The sequence below is a fragment of the Brachyhypopomus gauderio genome, chromosome 13, assembly GCF_052324685.1.
Source record: "Brachyhypopomus gauderio isolate BG-103 chromosome 13, BGAUD_0.2, whole genome shotgun sequence".
Taxonomy (NCBI): Eukaryota; Metazoa; Chordata; class Actinopteri; order Gymnotiformes; family Hypopomidae; genus Brachyhypopomus; species Brachyhypopomus gauderio.
The window spans coordinates 248,345-268,861 of NC_135223.1; the positions used below are offsets into that span (position 1 = coordinate 248,345).

The 20,517-nt window shown below is 39.4% G+C and overlaps 1 protein-coding gene across 1 annotated transcript in view; it reads right to left on the bottom strand.

Annotated features, from left to right (window-relative positions):
* The window catches only part of dnah5l (dynein, axonemal, heavy chain 5 like), a 94,406-nt gene that overhangs the window by 30,024 nt on the left and 43,865 nt on the right, over positions 1 to 20,517 (bottom strand). Inside the window, exons 38-50 of the mRNA XM_076970508.1 lie at positions 18,949 to 19,077; positions 16,685 to 16,900; positions 15,998 to 16,144; positions 15,666 to 15,838; positions 15,114 to 15,292; positions 14,188 to 14,375; positions 11,971 to 12,165; positions 10,878 to 11,012; positions 9,003 to 9,192; positions 8,000 to 8,217; positions 7,508 to 7,819; positions 6,190 to 6,279; positions 1,456 to 1,692 (exon numbers count right to left, since the gene is read on the bottom strand). Of these exons, the coding sequence (XP_076826623.1) occupies positions 1,456 to 1,692; positions 6,190 to 6,279; positions 7,508 to 7,819; positions 8,000 to 8,217; positions 9,003 to 9,192; positions 10,878 to 11,012; positions 11,971 to 12,165; positions 14,188 to 14,375; positions 15,114 to 15,292; positions 15,666 to 15,838; positions 15,998 to 16,144; positions 16,685 to 16,900; positions 18,949 to 19,077 (2,409 nt within the window). The remainder of the gene's footprint in view (positions 1 to 1,455; positions 1,693 to 6,189; positions 6,280 to 7,507; positions 7,820 to 7,999; positions 8,218 to 9,002; positions 9,193 to 10,877; positions 11,013 to 11,970; positions 12,166 to 14,187; positions 14,376 to 15,113; positions 15,293 to 15,665; positions 15,839 to 15,997; positions 16,145 to 16,684; positions 16,901 to 18,948; positions 19,078 to 20,517) is intronic.

The following is a 20,517-nucleotide window of genomic DNA, read 5'->3' on the forward strand; positions in this document are numbered from 1 at the left end:
AAGAAGCAAGCAACATTATTCATGGAATGTCAGCTGAGACATTTTAATACTTTATAGTTAGAGCAAAAGCAGCATGTGGCTTTATATTATCAGTAAATAAATCTTAAAAAATGACCCAGGTGACTTGTGGCAGTCAGAGAAGGGGCAGGGACTCCAGGCACTCCAGTCCCCTTCCTGCTCAGTGTCGCTGGCTCCAGTTCTCCTCCCATAATTGCTCATTTCCACTGGTTTCCCATTAGTAGGGACTACATAGATAAGTCACAATAAGCACTCATTGTGAAGTATTGCAGAAACATTTTTGAAAGCATACTGAGCGTTATTTTGTCTGCATTCCATTTATGGTTTGATCTGGTTTGTCTCGTCTTTCTGTCTGTTGGATTTGCCCTTTTGTACTTCTGCTTGGGTTCATCTGCCTTCTGGATGTTATGACTTGGACTGCCTCTGACTACTCGTTTGGACCCTGTTTCTATACTGTTGCTGCCATCCTGGTTTTGACCCTTGGACTGTTTTAAGGAATTGCTCTGCTAAATAAACTGCCCTCATTTAGGCCTCATTTTATAAAGATGGATAATAGAAAAAATGGCATACACTAGGCTTTGAATATTCCAAGGTCCTCAGGCCCAAGGTTATGGACCGTGTTATATAGTACAAGTGCTAATAGAATTCTCAAGTATGAGGAGAAATTAATGGTTCAAAAACCAGAAATTGCTAGAGTGCTAGAACTTGCAGCTTTGTGCAGCGTATGTGCAATGAGAAGTTAAACAGATTTAATTCTATAAAAGTGTTAAGCAAATAATAAATGAGGTGAATAAGAAATGAGAACACAATGCTTTAATGTCAAAGGAGTTGAGCAGTAATAAGGCAGACGCATTCGCAATACCAAAACAAGGGATGAATCCAAAATCCCGTACTTAAGCAGTAAACACTCGATTGCAGTACGTTCTGCCCAACCGTTAAACTGGTGAATAATAAATAACAAGAGACATGGTACTCATGTCATGTGCCTCAATGCATTTGTTTTGCATTCTAATGACTCTTCAGTTTGCATCAACACTGAATTTTTCTTTATGTCTAGATCAATATACATGATCTCATTAATGCTGTGACTTATGTGACGTTGCTTATGTGATGTTTATGTATAAATGTAGCATCTGTAGCTGCATGTGTGTTATGCTCGTTTATGTATTTCACAATAAATGAGCACCAACACCAACAGTTGGGGTGGAGCCAGGCATGACAAATGCCCACCTTACAAGCTCTGGTAATAATAATTCTAAATCAGTTCTAAATAAATTCTAAGTCTCAGACAGTTCATCATTAAATATATGAGCTGCTAACAGTTAACATGCTCAAAGCTAACATGATTTCAAAAGATAAACATAAAATCTATATCAGTGAAGTGTAAAATTCACTGTTTGGTGCTTTAAAATGAATGGTTGGAAGATGTGTTTTTACCTTCTTTGACCACAGATCCCATTCACCAGTCTCACTGATCATGAATTCAAAAATGGTCTTATCCTCCTGTGGGCTGGGCATGTCCAGCAGAGCAGGATGGTTTCTGAGGAAAACCTCCATCTTTGATCGATCATCCAGTTCCAGAAGTGCTCCCACGGACCACATCAGAGCAAACACAAACAGACGGCCAATATGAGATGCTGTTAAGTGCTTCTCTTCTCCTGCTGACAGCAGGCCCTGGAAGGCAACAGTCAACATTTCAGCATATTTCAAACAACATGTTAATTTGCTTCTGTCAGAATACATGCCCCCCCTTCAAGTCTTGGACAATCCTAAGTTAGGACAGTTTCAGGACATGTCCTGAGTTAATGCTAATTAATGTTAATTAAGAGAAAAGATACATAATTCAAATCATGACTCATGTGCGTTAAATCACCCATTCTGAATGAATGTGGAACAACATTTGCTTACTTCATACTTATCCAATAGCACTCCAATATGATGATAATTTGTTCTGAACCATGTTTGTCTAATATGAATTAGGTGATATTGCCTTCTGTGTAATATGTTAAAATGACTTACAGACAAAAATTAAAACTGTTCATAATGATTAATAAATTGCAGCTCATTTTAATGGACAAGGTTTGATCTTTGGAAAATCCTGTTAATGGTCAAATCTATGCCTGGAGAATCATAGTGACTTATGGAGATCTACAGTTTTGTCTCTGGTGTCTTTTGACAGCTCTTTAGTCTTAGCCATGTTAGTAGTTCGAATCTTACTGATTGTGTTGGGTGAACAGGTGTCTTTATGCAGCTAACAACCTCAAACAGGTGCTTCTAATTTAGAAAAATAAGTGGAGTGGAGGTGGACTTTTTAGAGGCAGAATTTTTTGCTGATTGGCAGGTGTTCAAATACTTATTTGCAGCAGTAACACAAATAATAAATTATTAAACAATCATACATTGTGATTTCAGGATTTTGTTTTAGATTATGTCTCTCACAGTCAGTGGTGGACAGTAACTAAGTAAATGTAATTCGTTACTGTACTTAAGTAACATTTCCATGTATCTGTACTTTACTCAAGTACTTTTATTTGGTAAGACTTTATACTTTTACTTCACTACATTTCAAAGCAAAACTTTTTACTTTTCACTTCTTTACATTTACAGAAACATCTCGTTCCTTTTTCATTTTTAAATCAACGCTTAATAAAATAACGAAAGGTCAAAGTGTACTGTGTCACAGACTATAACCAATCAGCCCTCAGTAAGAGATTAAGATTTGTACGCTAAATGGCTGTGGATCTGACATGGCTGCAACAGATGTCTTTCCCCAACACCCCTGGCCTTATTTAGCAGAAATGTTTGAATTCCTCGAAAAGAAAAATTATTCGTATTCCTCCTCTGCATTCCAAAGAACACATCGCTGTCATCATTTATGAACTCACCATCAAACTTGAAAAAACACATTGAGGTAAGTTTGCCATTAGATGAGTACTACCAACAGGGTGGTTTATATACCCCGGTTAATTATATCACATTGAAATATACTACATTTAACAGATGCTTTTATCCAAAGCAGTGTGCTAGTACCTAAATAGCAATCTGTGTAGATGCTAAGCGCTAGTTTAACACAGGAGACTCCCACATCAAACGTTAAAGCCGGGGACACATACACGTGAATTTGGTCAAGCGAAGCGAACTTCGCAATTTATTCCTATGAGGGAGGCGAAGGCAAACAAATATGAGCGAGGCGAAGCAAAATTATTAAAATTATTATTATCAGGGTTGGGGGGGCGGGGCGGCGGCATGTGTGTAAAATGTTGGCGGGGTGGGGGTGGCGGAGAGTGTAAATTGTTGGACACAGATTAAGTATTATATCGCGATCGATCAATCGCCAGTGGTTGGCGCCAGACATGGACGTAATTTTGATTTCAAAAGTGGGGGGGACATGGATTCGTCGCTATTTAAATATTTGGTTTTAACCGTAAAAACTGGGGGGGACCAAAACCAACTTTTGAAAATGTGGGGGGGACATGTCCCCCCCGTCCCCTCCCCCCCCCCAATTACATCCGTGGCGCCAGAGCAAACTAGTAACTCATTGAATCATAGATGTAGATTGGAGATAAATAAGCTAGATTTTTTTTCAGTGTGAGAAATCGGATGTATGTCGTGTGAGCATGTGAAGACGGTCTCTGGTAAAGACAGTCAATACGTGTGTCTCACGCTCATTGCGTGAGAGTTGGCAACCCTGATTATTATATTAATTATTAGGCAAAGTTTAATATTATGAGTTCAGTTGGTTGGGCTGCACACAGTTCTAGTTCTAGATGCTAGAGCTTCGAGCTTCCCTGTCCCACCATGTGGTGGACAACATAGAACCTCAGAAAAATTCCCCCAAGCTGGACTGAAGTGACCGGTTCGAAATTATTGTTCTGTTTGGTGGTGAATTATGTTTTTATATTAAACGGTTTGTCTACTTGTCTACCTTTCTAGTGTGAATTATTAATATGGATAAAGTTTTGAAATGAATGTCGTGAGGATAATATAGGCTAGTTTTGTGTATTTTGTGTTTGCTAGGCAAATGTAAGGCACTGTTTCCTGTTCACCTTTTGATCAAGTAGGCCTAGGGGTTTTGATGTGACGCTAAGAAAAAAAAAGGTTTTTACTTTTAATACTTCAGTATTTTTGAAGGCAGATACTTTTGTACTTCTACTCAAGTAAAAAAATTGAGGTGAATACTTTTACTTGAGTAATATTCAATGCCAGGTAACTGTACTTTTACTCAAGTACATAATTGGTGTACTTCGTCCACCACTGCTCACAGTGGACATGCACAGTGGACATGAAAATGTCATACACTGCTCAAAAAAATTAACAACACAATGTAACTCCAAGTCAACCACTCTTCTGTGAAACCAACCTGTTCAATTAGGAAGAAAAGCTGATTGTGAATCAATTTCACCTGCTGTTGTGAAAATTGAACATACAACAAGTAGAAATGGAGACCGAAACATTCACTGTGGAGAATGTTCTGCTGCCTGCAACATCCTCTAGCATGACCGGTTTGGCAGTGGGTCAGTAATGGTGTGAGAGGCATTTCTTTGGAGGGCCGCACAAACCTCCATGTGCTAGGCAGAGGAACCCTGGCTGCCATTAGGTACCGTGAAGAGATCCTCAGACCCATTGTGAGACCTAATGCTGGTGCAGTAGGCCCTGGATTCCTTCTGATGCATGACAATGCTAGGCCTAATGTGGCTGAAGTGTGTCAGCAGTTCCTACATGATGAAGGCATTGATGCTACGGAATGGCCTGGGGCAGTCATGGCCTAGCGGTTAGGGAACTGGTCTTGTGACCGGAGGGTCGTGGGGTCAATTCCCAGACAGGCCATGACTGAGGTGCCCTTGAGCAAGGCACCTAACCCCAACTGCTCCCCGGGCGCCGGGCTAGGGCTGCCCACCGCTCTGGGCACGTGTGATCCACAGGCCCCTAGTAATCACTAGTGTGTGTGTGTGTTCTGACTGCACAGATGGGTTAAAAGCGGAGGACAAATTTCGATTGGGGTGTAAAAATCACAATTGACAAAATATGGCACATTTCATTTTCACCTGAATCCAATCAGGCACATCTGGGACATCATCCACCAATGGACCACAGACCAGGAGTTGACCAACACTTTAATGCAGGTCTGGGAGGAGATTCCTCAGAATCCGCCGCCTCATCAGGAGCATGCCCAATCGCTATTGGGAGGTCATACAGGATGTTGCGACGAGGTGGAATTCTATGCTAGAGATGGTGAAGCGAATCCAGCAAAACAGTTCTTCGCTGACCACAACACTGGCTCTGCACAGCAGCAGTGTTGCCATGTTGAGCGAACAGGAGCTTGCCAAACTGCAAAAGCTACTTGAACCTTGCAGGTAACTTAATATCTGTCAACCCCTGCAACTACAGTGCCTTGTGAGAGGTTGTTTTCAGTCTCAGGTCACATCATCCAAAAGAAAAGAGCGGCTTTGTCCCCTGACAATGTAAACAAACTGGTCTGTCTCAGTAACTGGCTAAATGTATAGGAGGAATAAGCTGAGTCATTATACCATATTGGTGAAACAAACAATGTGAACTCTTTGAAAAATGTTTTTTTTATATCTCTTTGTTAGACTTTGCACTGATATTGTTGAAATTCAAATGACAATTCAGTAAAGTTCACAAGAGACAATCTGTGTTCAAAGTTAAAGATGCAATTAAACAAAGCATTTGAATATAATTACAGTGTTGGTTTTATTTTCATTATTTCAGTTTTCATTTAAATATAATTATTAAAAGTTTGCGATTAACCGCGATTAATTACAGAAAACTCTGCGATTAATTAGGTAATTTTTTTTTAATCGAATGACAGCCCTAATATATATATATATATATATATATATATATATATATATATATATATATATATATATATATATATATATATATATATATATATATAACTGTTTTTGCAGTAATTCAGGGAATTAGCACCATTAGCTAACAACTCCAGAGAAAATATGTATCCAACAACCCCCACACAGCTCAGCAGACTGGCTCCTCCAGAAAAGCTAACCAGTATGCCTACAAGCCCTCCCCATGACACTTATTCTGCAAACCTGTCTGAAGTAGTACGTCTTGCAACTTCACCTTTTCTATGAGTGTGTTCACACTGTGCTATGTGCTTGATGCCATGTGGAACTATGTTCTTACCTGTAAAAGGTCAATGGTCTGTTTGATATACATACATTCCAGAAGCTGTATTTTTGGGTAAACTGTAGTGGAAACAAAGTTCATGAGATCCTATGGAAACATAAAAGTTCAATTATGAACTGAAGAAGATGCAGCCTGGAGGTCAAACACTTCAAATAGTACATGGATCTAGCAGCTTAGCAGAATTAATAAAGATCAGTTTTTGCAGACAGGCAAAATAAAGCTATGATCCAAAAACCGTTGTAGCCTAGTAATTGTGAAGTTTTTTTAATTCTTACACCCAAAGGGTTTGCCAGTAAGATACCCACAGAACAGCCTGTTGAAAATGTTCTAAAATGTCTGTGAGATTCAGTTTAAGAAGATATTAACTGTTACAGTAATGTTTAGGCCTGAATTTCAATAGTTTTCTTGCAGTGTTCAAGTTGTTGCTGTGACCTCAACCTGCTAATTTGGGGCAGTGAGAGGATTTGAATTGTAGATTACCTTCAACGATCTTGCCTGCCAATTAGATTTAAATGATAAAGAAACTCATATAGAAATTATAGTATTATCTGCATTTCAGCAATTAAAACAGTTGATAGTGAATGACAGAAGTAGCTAATTCACTCTTGTTCAATCCGAGTACAAATGGTGCTATTGTGTAAACAGTTATGTTGGTCATATTGGACTAATTATTATGACATGCACAAATTTGTGATGTGATAAATATGTTGCACAGTCACACAAACAGACTGCAAAAAAGTATTAAGTGTCACGGTACGGAGACCTCCTGCCAGCTGCCTTCATCTTCAACGGATGTCAGCATTGCCAATGCCCCTTTTGTGCCAGTTGACTGCTGGTTATTGTATCCTAAATTTGGATTAGTTAACAGGTTTTGAGTTTGTGCACTTTAAATATTTAATTCTCCCTTTTCCCTGAGACTGCCGTGATCGCTTGCTTTTTTATTCGCACCCCTCGCCCATCACAAGAGGTATTTAAGAATACAAAATATTGAAGAGTTACTGGCTTATTAAGTTATCGATTGCCATGTTATTATCACTGAATGATCATATTTAATATTTTGTAATGCTCGTGGTGTCAAGGAGCGATAGGGTGGACACAAATGCTGGGAAGAGCGAGATTTATTAAATGGTATTCCACACAAACAGGGTCAAATCATAGAGGGAGTCCGAACATGAAACAAAGCCAAGAGGTAGAGACATAAAGAACATTAGGAACATAGAATCACCTGGTCCAAAATGACAGATTCCTGTTCCTTTATCTCTTCATCTTAAAAGACATTACTTACTTCATCTTAGCAAACATTATTAATGCTTACCTGGTAGACAGAATTAAAACAGCTCAGAAGTAGTTCTCCCTGTGATGGTGGTATTTTATTTAGCCAAGCCTGCAGAATGGGTTTCCAGTCCAGCACAGAGGAGCTCATGAAGACCATGCCATTGCGGGACACAGTGGCTGGAGATGCATTATCTATGTTGTGAGGCTCAAACACCACTTTACAGTTAGGAGACATTGGGATGCGATCTCCATTAGCCAAGGTAAGGGTCTTATTGTCATCTAAGACAGAGTTCAGATTTTCGATCCAGACAGCATCTACTGGGCCATCCAGAACTATCCATATATATTCCCCCTAAAATAAACATTTCAATGAGCTGTGCATTGCTAAACTGATAAATCATGCTGTTCATGAACTGAATAGTCATGCTTTTGAGAGTTAGTGTACTTTGCATAAATAACTATTCCTAGGACTCTCATGCTTAATCAAATTTAATCAACCATTATCTGGATAAGGCTCTGATAGTGTTATTACCTTTTTTGCTTTCAGAGTCTTTCTCCACAGAGTAGAGAAAACTCCATCTGTCCAGTCATTTGTGGCTACATCTAGTGTGCCAAACATCTGGGAAGCTGTAATGGCCTTTGGGTTCATTCTCATTTCTTTGTGTGGAGTGCCACAGTCTGTCATGGCCTTCAGCAGTGTGTGAATGCAGGTGGTCTTCCCTGTTCCACTGGGACCAAGAGTCATCATACCTGGTGGTGTACATTCAGTAGCCTGTTGCTTAAGGTTTAAGATTTCCTAATGTCACTGACAAATTTCAGTTTGCTTTATGTGTTAATCAAACTTTTAACATGATACCAAACTGAAAACAACTGAACACTTCAGACTGTCAAAACTTCAGTTCAAACCCTATCTGTAATGTGTGATATTTCCACTCACCTAATCAAATTATAATTTCAACAAAATTTTAATTATATCCAATTATTGGGTTAGTGACCATTTATCCACAACTGAAAGTCAGTGCTATGCTGATGCTTTGCTACATTGGATGTGGAACCTCCTTCACAACAGATCAGCCTTTCACATATACTGCACTGCACCTTTCACAAAGTAATACTTCTGAGTGATTCCTGAGGTGAATATACAATGTCTTACACAACGTTAGGTCCTGGCAAATAACTTCACCCTTACAGATGTAATCTGCAGTAATCATGGATGTGTATCTAGGAAAAAGCCTTTGTAGGAACCAACAAGCAAAATCTTTTTTAACTGTCACCCCAGCTTACTGAAAATTTTTCCAAATTGGAACTGGGTTTCTATACCCAATGCTAGCTGTTCCCCAGTACAACATTATTATGGGTTCTATTTTACTCCTCTTTGTGCTTTTCCAGTACCTTTCCCAGCTTTATAGTGCACCTGTGTGCAGGTTATCAGAGAAGTGATTCTGGCAAAGATGCAGAGGCTTAAGGAAACAAAAAGCAAGAGAGCTAAAGTGCTCTTTCCTGGGGCTATTGGACAAGTAACAGTTACAACTTACCATGCCTCACTCGTTGCGTTTCATAGAGCTGCACGAGTTTGAACATCCATGGCTGGTGAGCAATGAGGCCAGACTCCTGGGCTTGCTTTTGAATAGCTGCCTCCAGCTCAGGGTAACCAGCTTTATCCAGACTGATCCCCGGGAACAAATCATTAATCAGACTCATGAACAGAGGCTCATCCTCATCCACCTACATAAAAGGGGCAGAAATGATGATTTGTACCAATTGCTGCTGAATCTTCATTTGTAATGGTTATTTGCTGAAATTTATACTTAACAAGACAGATATACAGCATGCCTAGCCAAAGCTTATAATAAATATTAAACATTACATTTATGGATGTCTTGTAATAACAGCTAAGTGTCTAACATAAACTAAACAAATCTATCCACATGTGTTTTCAGGTGCCTTATGAAGTTTGATGCGGTCGTTCCAGTGTCTTTAATTTGTTTCCATCTTTACACATTGCATCCTTTAATTTTGTCCAAGGATTTAAACTCCCTGTAGCCAAAGGCTCCATGTGCAGTAATCCAGCCAGTCAGTCCTGGATAACGGACTGACCCATAGTTCTTGAGTCATTTTGGACAAGTCCGAGTCAAGTTGAGTTTCAAATCAAGTCTTTGACTCGAGTCACTCACTCGTGTATGCATATCTGGTTCAAGTGAGATGTCGTATGAGCTTAGTAGAAATATTATGTGCCTGTGTATTGCAGGGCTTGGGTGCCTGTGGGATGAGTCTTTGCTCTTTTATAAAACTAGTTTTAGTCGAGGTTTTAGTGATTTAGGATTTGCTATTCCGACCAAATTAGCATGATATATACATTTAGCCAGTCCTTTGCTTGTATTTCAGACCTAGATTTTATCCATTTTAGTATAGATGCAGAACCTTACCCTTAATAGTTTCATCCATAAGGTTTTTTCCTCCATTCTAATTAGCTTTAATCCTTGTAGCTTTTGGGTTGGCTAACATTGGTTTAAATAGTATATGAAGTTTTCTGTTTCATGGTTAGCTTAACTTCAGTTGGTTTGTTCCTCTGATTCAGTTAATAACTTGTTAACTCTCTGAACCTAAACCTAGTTTTCAACCTCATGCATTGTGGTGTCCCTTATAATTATTCATAATTAATCAATAATGCTACACATGGCAAGATGAATGCCCTTCCTCCAGAATATTCATCCTCCAATGAATGCCCTTACAATAGTTGTTCAGTTAAATTTCACCAATGCCTTAGGGCTTGGAGAAAGCCAGGATATCTCTGCAAGAACAAGATATTCAAGAAATCTGTTCTGTTTTGTGAGGAGGGTTAACTAAGCATGTGAAAGTATGCATCTTGTAAGTTGACTGACATTAAACAATCTCTTTGTCATACTAATCGGAGAAGGTCTGTATCCATCTGACTTTTTTTAAAGTCTATTCAGAGTATTTTGATCCAGGAAAGGATTTAAGCCTCCTTGCCTTTTTAGAGCAAGTAAATACCTCAAGAATCTGGAAAGATTTTTGTCAAGCCTTTAATTATAGTGAAGGAAGGAAGACAGCATCATAGTGTAACAAGGTGAAGTAAGAAGAGGTTTTTGAATGACAATGTTATGTTGCATCAGTTGTTAAATACATAGGAAGACTGGCTTCTCCCAATGCTCATGTCTTGGCTCCAAGCTGGCAGGAGCTGGTGTATTTAAATAAGGCCTTTCAGAACTGCGCAGAGGGGTGATTACATGATTACTGGTAGAACAACTTTGTGTATCACTAACTTTCTAGCTGGCTAGCTATTGGCTTGATAGTTACAATACAGAGGAACCAACATATGCTTCAACAAAAGAAAAAGCAAAAATCTTCTGTTTACTTGTAGAATATTAATAATGGGTAATAATGGGTACCAGTTTGGACAGATTCATGTCACGCAGCACTCTCATGACAACAAATGTCTCTGACTCAGATGGACTGGAACGCTTCACAGCTCCCAAAGTCCTCAACACAGAGAGAATGTTGCGCAGACCAAAGTCATAGTGAACCTTTGAAGGCAAACACACAGTTCAGAGAGCATGTAGTATATGTTAAACTCACAGAGAGTTTGTATACTGATATTCAAACCAAGACATAAAATAACACATAATGGCCTTGCTGGCATCAACATTTTCACAATTTTTAGAAAGGACATTATCAGGGTTGCCAACACAAGCATTTGACCGCCTTCACACGCCACACATCTGATTTCTCACGCCAAAAAAAAATCTAGTTTATTTACCTCTGATCCACATCTATGATTCAATGAGTTACTAGTTCGCTCTGGCGCCAACCACTGGCGATCGATCGCGATATAATACTTAATTTGTGTCCATTTTACACCCCGGCCGGTAACAATTTACATTCCCCAAACCACCCCCCCCGTCAACAAGTTACACTCGCCACACCCTCCAGGTTCAAATCTCACACCAAGCGATCTTGAAAAGTTGGCAACCCTGCATTATTGCAACCTCTTATCGTATTTAAATTTATCTAATTAAGGATTTCGTACTGGATGTAAGATTTAGTTTTATTTTCATGATTAAAAAAATGAATTTTTAAAAGAGATAATACTTAATTTAAATGAAGTGCAAAAAAATAAGCAACTGATCATACCATACCATTAAAAGTGCACCAACATAAAACCCATGACCAGCAATCAACTGGTACAAAAACAATGCATATATAGACAGACAAATGACCCTCAGGTGGCGAACTCCCTAAAGGGCCACGCTCACTGGAAGGACAAACACAACGTAACTGGCCCCTGCTGGCCGCCTCCGTACAGTGACAACTACAAGCTTAACATTTCTGATAAAACACTGAAAACAACATACTCATAGACCCCTCAGACAAAATAACACCCCGACTTTTCCAATAAACCTTAAAAACAAACAGCTATCCATCAATTTTAAGCTGCACTGGATCACAATATACCAGATGATATGTTCATATTGAGTTATTTACCTGTTTGGACAGCTGCTCCTCACACAGTTTATAGAGTGTATAAAACTTGCGGCTGAGCACTTGGTTGTCTCTGAAGCCAGCACTAGCAAGTTTCACTCTCATAATGATGGCTCGGTCTGGCACCATCATTGCTACTGTGCGGAACTGAATCTTCAGGTTCTCAGGCAGTTCCTGTCGTCCAGCATATCCTGGATTCTGTTATATGAGATAAAAGGACAACAAAATTTTGTACAAGATATATTACCCTTTACTCATTGTAGAAAATATGAGCCTAAACTTGTTTTCACAAGTATGCAAAATACTTAAAGGTTTGTGAAAGTTTCTTCTCTAGTACTAAAGATGATGTAATACAGAAATTGTCACTGACTGTTATGGACAACAAGTAATTTTGTTCACTTCAACTTAGTAAACAATATCAACAAAAGAGATTATGAATTGTTTTTACATTGTTTCCTATATACTGCAGTTCATATTTGATAAATTGAATTGTTTTGTAGTCATCAGATGAATCAGTTTATGCTTCATACTAAAGCTAAATCTAGGGTCACGCTTAATGACGGACTTTTCAGTCTCAAACCCCGTCGTTAAGCGGGGACTCACTGTAATATTGTTTGCGATTGAAAAAAGGAGAAATATTTCATTTTATTTATTTAATTTTAACTTTTATGAAATTTTATTTTAATTTCAATTTGTAGAGGAAGAAGTTTATTAAAAGTTCATGCTTACTGTCACGTCCAGCCCCTCCCCCCTCCCTGGTCCCGTCTAGCTTCCCCGTTCCCATTCGTTCCTCCCTCTGTCTATCACTCCCTCGTCATTAGTGCACACACCTGAGTCTCGTTTCACCGTCTTGTTTCTGTGTATATAATCCCCCTGGTGTTTCTCTCCCATGTCGGTCATTGTCTGTTGTGCGTGTCGTATCTCTCGCCTTGCTCAGTGGTCTATGCATTCCCTCCGTTTCTCCTATGTGTATTTAGTGTGAGTACTTCCGTTTTCCCCACTCGTGGTTTGTATTCCCTGCTTTTGTGTTGTATGTTTCTTGTCCGTCTCCCTCCTGTGTGAGTTACAGTTATAGTTCTTCTCGTTGTCCTGCCTCCTAGCTCCACGTAGTTTACCCTGGCCTTATCGTGTAATGTTTGTTTATCTCTCTGTCCCTGTTTATCTCCCTAGTTTCGTTTGCGTAGTCTGGTGTAGTCATTCGTTTTATTCCTTGCCCTGTTAGTCTTCTCCTTCCTATTAGTCGCCGTTTTCCCGTCTTTACTTCTTGGGTTCTCCCTTAGTGCGTTGTGTTTGTGTCTTCCTCGTCATGTTTGCTCTCGTTGTTTCAGTTTAGTGTTTACGGGTTTGTGTCCGGTTCATATTCATTCAGTTTCATTATGGTTCTGTCAGTCGTTTATTCTGTTGTATATTTTCCTTGTCTGCTTACCGTGATACCTGTTAGCTCCCTTATTATTTAGTGTGTTGTTTACTTTGCTTTATTAAATCAGTTGAAATTCTGCGTGTGCGTCTACCCGCCCCTTGGAGCGTTACACTTACATCATGCATGTTAAGTTATAATAAAACATTTCAAAATGCATGTGTAACTCAGTTAAATAAAAGTCTGTTGTCCAGTCATATAATTTGTCGTTTTACTGTTCTTAAAATCTCGTCTCGATCTCGTGAACCTAATATCATGTCTCGTCTCGTGAGCTGAGTGTATCGTCACACCCCTAATAACAATACAAATTGTTTGTGTCATGGTACAGCCACTAACCCTCCATTCGGACGTGTATGTGTAGTCCATTTTGCTTCATGTCCATGTATGCATTTCCTATGGGTGTGGTTCCATGTTCATCCATCTCACCTGTGGCTCATCTCAACAATTGGGTCTGACTTATTTTGAAGGTATTTAATGTGTGTCGAAGTAATGTACCATGCTCATCTGTGTGTGATTATCTGTTGCTTGTTGTGCTAACGCATTAACTGTTAAATAAATACGTTTCTGTATGAACACTAATTTCTGCACTTTGCGTCATTCCTCGCAGTGAATTTTGCATATTCAGTTACATGTTTGGAATTATCACATACTGTTTTAATTACATTTTAAACATCTAACCAAATATTCTGAAAACGAATATTCTAAAAATGAAAACCTTATAGCTATGACTGAACATAGTAAGGTGCATTACTATGTATTTACTTTAGTCTCATGAATAAATGGTAATGGAAATGTGTACTAACCATAGTTAAAAATATACCAAACTCTTTGTCCATGTCTACCACATCTCCATCAGTGAAAATGAACTGAGACTTTTTGTTCTTTTTACACTGTAGGACAATGTAGATTTGCTGTGCAGCCACTGACAACACTGGCAATTCAATGCGGTTAAATTCATCGAAGCAGCCCCATGCACCAGATTGAGCCAATCCTTTAATACAAATGAAAAATGTTTTGATAGGTCATAAGGCATTACATTAATGAAGAATGCAAATATGAAATGAATAAAGAATGATAAAAGAACAATAAGCAGAGGGGATACTGCATCTTTTCAAAGCAATTTGTCCAGTTGATAAATGGACACAAAGAATTGTCACTTCTCTTTTGAATTCTGAAGGTAATTAAGCTGCATGTGTCATGGATCTGTAGAGATCAAACACTGCCACAATCGGTTCATTTAACTTGAGAATGGCTAGGAAGCAGCGCAGGAGGTAGAGACTCGAATAAGTGACAGGTAAGTAAGAGAGAGAGAAAGGTGGTGAGACACCTTGCAACGATACACAACACTAGAGAAAGGCTGAAAGTGTAACGGCATAACCAAAACGATTCAGCAGTGATTCGTCTCTACAAGCTTCCTTAAGAAGCCAAGAAAACAGCTTAGATGAATCACTGATTACACCAATTGAGTCTAGGACTGACTCGGGTGCCTCCAGTGGCGGCTGGAGGAACGACATCCGAGCCAGTCCTGACAGAATGTAGTTTGACCAATGGTTGCATGAAGGCCATTTAAATGACCAACTGATGGTGTGCTAGATGTCAGGACCTAAAGAGAATGCACATAATCTGTGGTGACAATAGAAAGCAAAATCTGAATTCTGGATAGTTTTGTAAATTTAGGAATCTGAAATCCCAAAAAGATGATGTATGTACCCTAAAAAACACAACATACCTTTGTAAATGCGACCCAGACCTCGGTAGTCCATCTGGTCAGAGCAGTTGAATACCACCACATATTTGCCAAGGCAACGGCCCATATCTTTAGTTGTCTCAGTCTTTCCTGTTCCTGCTGGCCCTGCTGGTGCTCCACCCATACTCATACCCAGTGCCTGGGCCAAGGTGATGTAACATCTGGAAATGTGTATACGGAAGAACATTACAGCACTGAATGGAATCTGCATATACTGAAGGAAATCTGAATACTATCATGGACGTGTCCCGATCTATGCATGCCAGGTACTCCACCGTCCACATTGCTCCAAATAAATGCCTCATTATCAAATCATTAAACTCCATTCCATGTCATAGAAACCTACATTACATCTATATTTTCAGCCTTTTGCAGATGTGCTTATTCACTTGCACAGGTTGTGTAGCACCACTTAGCTCTGCTCTCCACGTGCTATTCTTCTTACCAAGACTTGCATTACCCCTATACATTTATAAGTAAATAACACAACAGTGGTTTATAAGTGCAAGCATGAATGCATATGTGGCTCCTCACCTGTCTGTAAGAGGGGTAATGACCAGTCTGTCAGTGCAGCCTAGATATTCATTACAATAATCAAATTCCACATCAGTGATCTGTATAAGGCATCTGTCTGTGTCTTCTACAAAGTAGAACCGTGACTGTTTCTGCCACTCAAACTCTGCTGTGGATCGGATGTTCAATCTGACCTGTAAACCAAGTAGTGGATAAGGAGCCTTGGCTTACAGTGGGACAAGCAGTGTAGTCATGTTCTTATTTCAATTGTGAGAAAAAAATTGGTCCAGAATTAGTTACTTTATTGTGTACCAAATGTGAAAAACAATGCTGAAGGAATAATATTGTTTTACCAGATCATCAAATATGTCCTTCTGATGTACATGTATTGTTATTAGTGTTTCATATTTGGTTCTTTCCATCTTGGTAAGGTCATGAGTGGTCATATCAATCAAATCATTCAAAATATCCAGAAATCGCTGATTTGTTGTCTGCATGATCTTCAAAAATGATAAAAGCAGTGTAAACATTGCTTCACAACTTTGTTTCTAAAAACGTAAATCATTAAATTGATGCAAATAGTACACATAGTGCATCCTGTTCAAGGTGAATTTGAGGTGAATTGTTATATGTGCTTTTTAATGATCATTCATTTTGTGAATGATCTATAACCTTGTCTTATTATTTGTAGTAGGAATCGCTGCCTATGAGTTTGACATGTTTTACTGACATGTCTCAACATGTTTCAATCTTCTTTAATTTGCACTCTTAGTTCCACCATGATTAAGCCTGGTCATAGTATGCTTTGCTTTTGATTTGCAATTACTAATATTGTCACAATTTTTTCAGAATCCACCTTATTGTTTGGAAGCAATGGAAGAAGGCTTCTTTTGTTTGCTCAAGTGGACTATGTACGTCTTACATGCTTACTATGGACGTTAAAGATGTCACAGCCCCATTCTAACCTCCTGCTGCTTCTGTATTGTCACAAAGTGGACTGTACAAGTGGACTTGAGAAAGAATAATAGAGCACTCCAAACCTTCTTATCAGTCCTGCTAAGGTTGAGGGCGTCCTCTGCATCTCGGGTCCAGATGAGCTGTATGCCCAGTAGGCCTACCTGTGCAGGAAAGACTGACTGGAACTCTATGAGCTTTAGGCCTGGGTCACTTGCAGTCATGTGGGCCTGTCTGATGATGCTATGGAGGGTCTTCCTCACTCCATCCAGTAACATGCCCAGCCAGTTCTCCACATTGCCCTAATAACATAAAATCAATAAGAATAGACCATATGATCATGACATGCACATTTAAATACACAAATGTCTTCGCATTCACATGCCAAACAACTGGTGCTAAGAATAACAAAGACAAATACTCATACACACTTACACTCCAACATCAACACTGGTACACTTGGACATGGACAGACATAAACACACACATATGCCCCAGGGAGGAGTCTAGGGCTGTATCGTGACAGCATAGAGCCACCAGAACCAGGAAACCCTCAACCCCCCCCCCCCCCCCCCCCCCCCCCCACGGGAGAGAACTCCAGCAGGGCAGTCTAAATGTAAATGTGCCATATTTTGTCAATTGTGATTTTTCACCGCAATCGAAATTTGTTCTCCGCTTTTTACCCATCTGTGCAGTTAGAACACACACACACACTAGTGATTACTAGGGGGCTGTGAATCACATGTGCCCAGAGCAGTGGGCAGCCCTAGCCCGGCGCCCGGGGAGCAGTTGGTGTTAGGTGCCTTGCTCAAGGGCACCTCATTCATGGCCTCAGGTCTGGGAATCGAACCCACGACCCTCCGGTCACAAGACCAGTTCCCTACCACCAGGCCATGATTGCCCAAAAAACACCCTCCCTGAGAACACAGGGGAGAACATATATGAGACGTGAACACCAGGACATATATAGTCAGGGGCACAAACACAGGCACTTTCTACCACAGGCACAAAAGTGCCTACTGGTTGTGGAGAAACACAGGGAAAGACAGACACAGGCATAAAACTGTGCTGGCTCTTGAGCAGGAGGGGGAGATCGATGCTTGCTACTCCTCCTGCTGTGCCGAAAGCATAGTTTAAATTCACAGACTTTATTTGACATTAAACATTTAATACACGCAACATCTGACTTGATTTGGACAACAACTGAAATACAAGATAATGAATAGTAATAAAGTTATATTTAATATCATAATAACTGTTGGAATTGTTAATAATTGGTTAATTATTTAATTTAAAAATGTCTGATTTCTGTTCTGTTGTAGTATGTCTGTTTCCTCACCTGTGAATGTTGTGGTTCTTAAATGCTTTGATGAAAATGCCTCCAGCTGACACTTTTAACTGAATAGCATTTTAATTATGATTTTGATACACCTTTTGCATGATCACATGTGTCACGGTGAGGCGGCCCCCTACCGGCCGCCTCCGTCCACAGCGGCTGTTGTTGTTGTTGTCTGGTGACGTCATGTGCGTCCCTCAGGTGGGCGGAGCCCGTGATCCGTCTCACCTGAGGGTCGTTTGTTTGCCTATATATGTCTTGTCTTTGTACCAGTTGACCGCTGGTCATTATATCCTTAATTTGGAGATATAGCACGGGTTTTAGGTTTGCACACTTTCTATTAAACCATCCTTTTTCCCTGAGACTTGGCGTGATCGCTTCCTTTTTGTTGCTCACCCCCGCCCGTCACAACATGAAACTTGATCATTCAAATCGGGAAATACAGTAAATTTTAATTTAAACAAAGGCACAAATAAAGCATCAAAATATGTAAATGAAATATGAATAGATGCCTAACACATTGCAAATGTAAATAGAATTATTGCATTTGGGTTTGAATTTTGAGTTGAATTTTGAGTTCAAAGTTGCTTGTTGGAGTGGAACATGTAAATGCAAATTTAGGACTACATTTCCGTTTTGCATATTACATTTTCATTTTCATTTTGAGGTAGATTTACTTTCATATTTTAATACCAGCGGTAACTGAAACTTGAGAGAATGTGAAGATGTTAAGATTTCGAAAAATAAACTACCATTAAATAAAATATGTGATAACCAAACTTGCATATATTTTAAGCACATATTAATATGCCATCAAACATATTTAATACACTTATTCTTCTGCTATTACCAAACACAGGACAGTCTCACTGGGATATGCATGTTACCTTTTTTGTGTGCCTTTGTTGTGTTTTTATTTTTTTGTTTGTTGGCGTCCCCCTCAAAACTTTTAGCACCAACTAACACTGGAGGCATTCACTCAAGTTTAGAAAAGTGAAGAGAAACAGTTCTTACTTGGGCAGTGATGGATTCAATCAACTTTACAGTCTCTCCCTCCTGTGACTGAAAACTCAGGACTTGGTCATAGTTCTTCTCATGAAACACGACTCTGTTCACATTATCAAAAAGGTTTAATAGATGACTCTAAAATGAACAAAGAAGAGAAGTACAATTACTCACATTATATTTTCTAATATTAAGATACAAAACATGTTGTATAGTATAGTTTCCAGTGTTTATAAGACCAATACTGCAAACTTTCTATAATTAGTGTTGTCTTTTTTTGGTTTTCTATAGCATCCTTGACTATGAGAAATACATCATTTCACCATCATTTCCTATTACACAAAATATGAACCTCCTCTGAGCCATTGTACAAATCTGTTATAGTATCACTAGTGCACATTCTTAAATGGTTTTCACTTTTTATAGGGGTTAAGAGGAATTACAAATGTCACGATAAACCTTTGCCTTCTGTTCAGAGCTTGGAACCTGCATTCAAACTACAATGCTCAATGTGACTATCACATTGAGTGGTTTTAATGCTTTTTAATAAGTTACTCCTTTGATCATCAGTGAAAAAGGCTGATAGACCATGCAGTGGTGTGATGATCCCTAAAGCCTGCTTTATATAATTTACTGAAGTTAATGTGCAATGGCTTTAGTTTAACCTTGCATATAGCAATATTAGTATTTAAAAGATTGAATGATTTTGCAATTCAGATAATCCACTGGCATTTTGGAGAACAAAGTACACAGGGCAAAATGTTTTAAATTTGAAATGGCAGAGTAATTTATGTCATAGGAGCAAAACCATTTAGACTAGGAATTCCTAATATGGGCATGACACCTATTTGATTATACATGACTTTCATGGAATTGCCATATTACAATATAACATCACTAATGCATTAATAGTTATGTATAATTAGGATACTGCATTCTGCAACAGATATATTTTAATTTGTGAGCCATAATGTGTAATGCAATTTTAAAGTCAGCCCTGGTAACAACAAGTACCATATTATAGTTGCTTTAAGTACGTCAACACACAAATATGCCAACAGTAACTTACCACCCCGCTCCACGTCCATTCAGTTCCCTTCTTCCGTGTCTTTCCATTCTATGTTTACCTTCTGAGTACACACCCCTGTTCAACCCCTGTTCTGTGTCTATGCCCCTGTTCAACTCCTGTTCTGTGTACACGCCCCTGTTCAACTCCTGTTCTGTGTACACGCCCCTGTTCAACCCCTGTTCTGTGTCCACGCCCCTGTTCAACCCCTGTTCTGTGTACACGCCCCTGTTCAACCCCTGTTCTGTGTCCACGCCCCTGTTCAACCCCTGTTCTGTGTCCACGCCCCTGTTCAACTCCTGTTCTGTGTACACACTCCTATTCAACTCCTGTTCTGTGTACGCGCCCCTGTTCAACTCCTGTTCTGTGTACGCGCCCCTGTTCAGCCCCTGTTCTGTGTACACACTCCTATTCAACTCCTGTTCTGTGTACACACTCCTATTCAACTCCTGTTCTAGTGTACACACTCCTATTCAACTCCTGTTCTGTGTACACGCCCCTGTTCAGCCCCT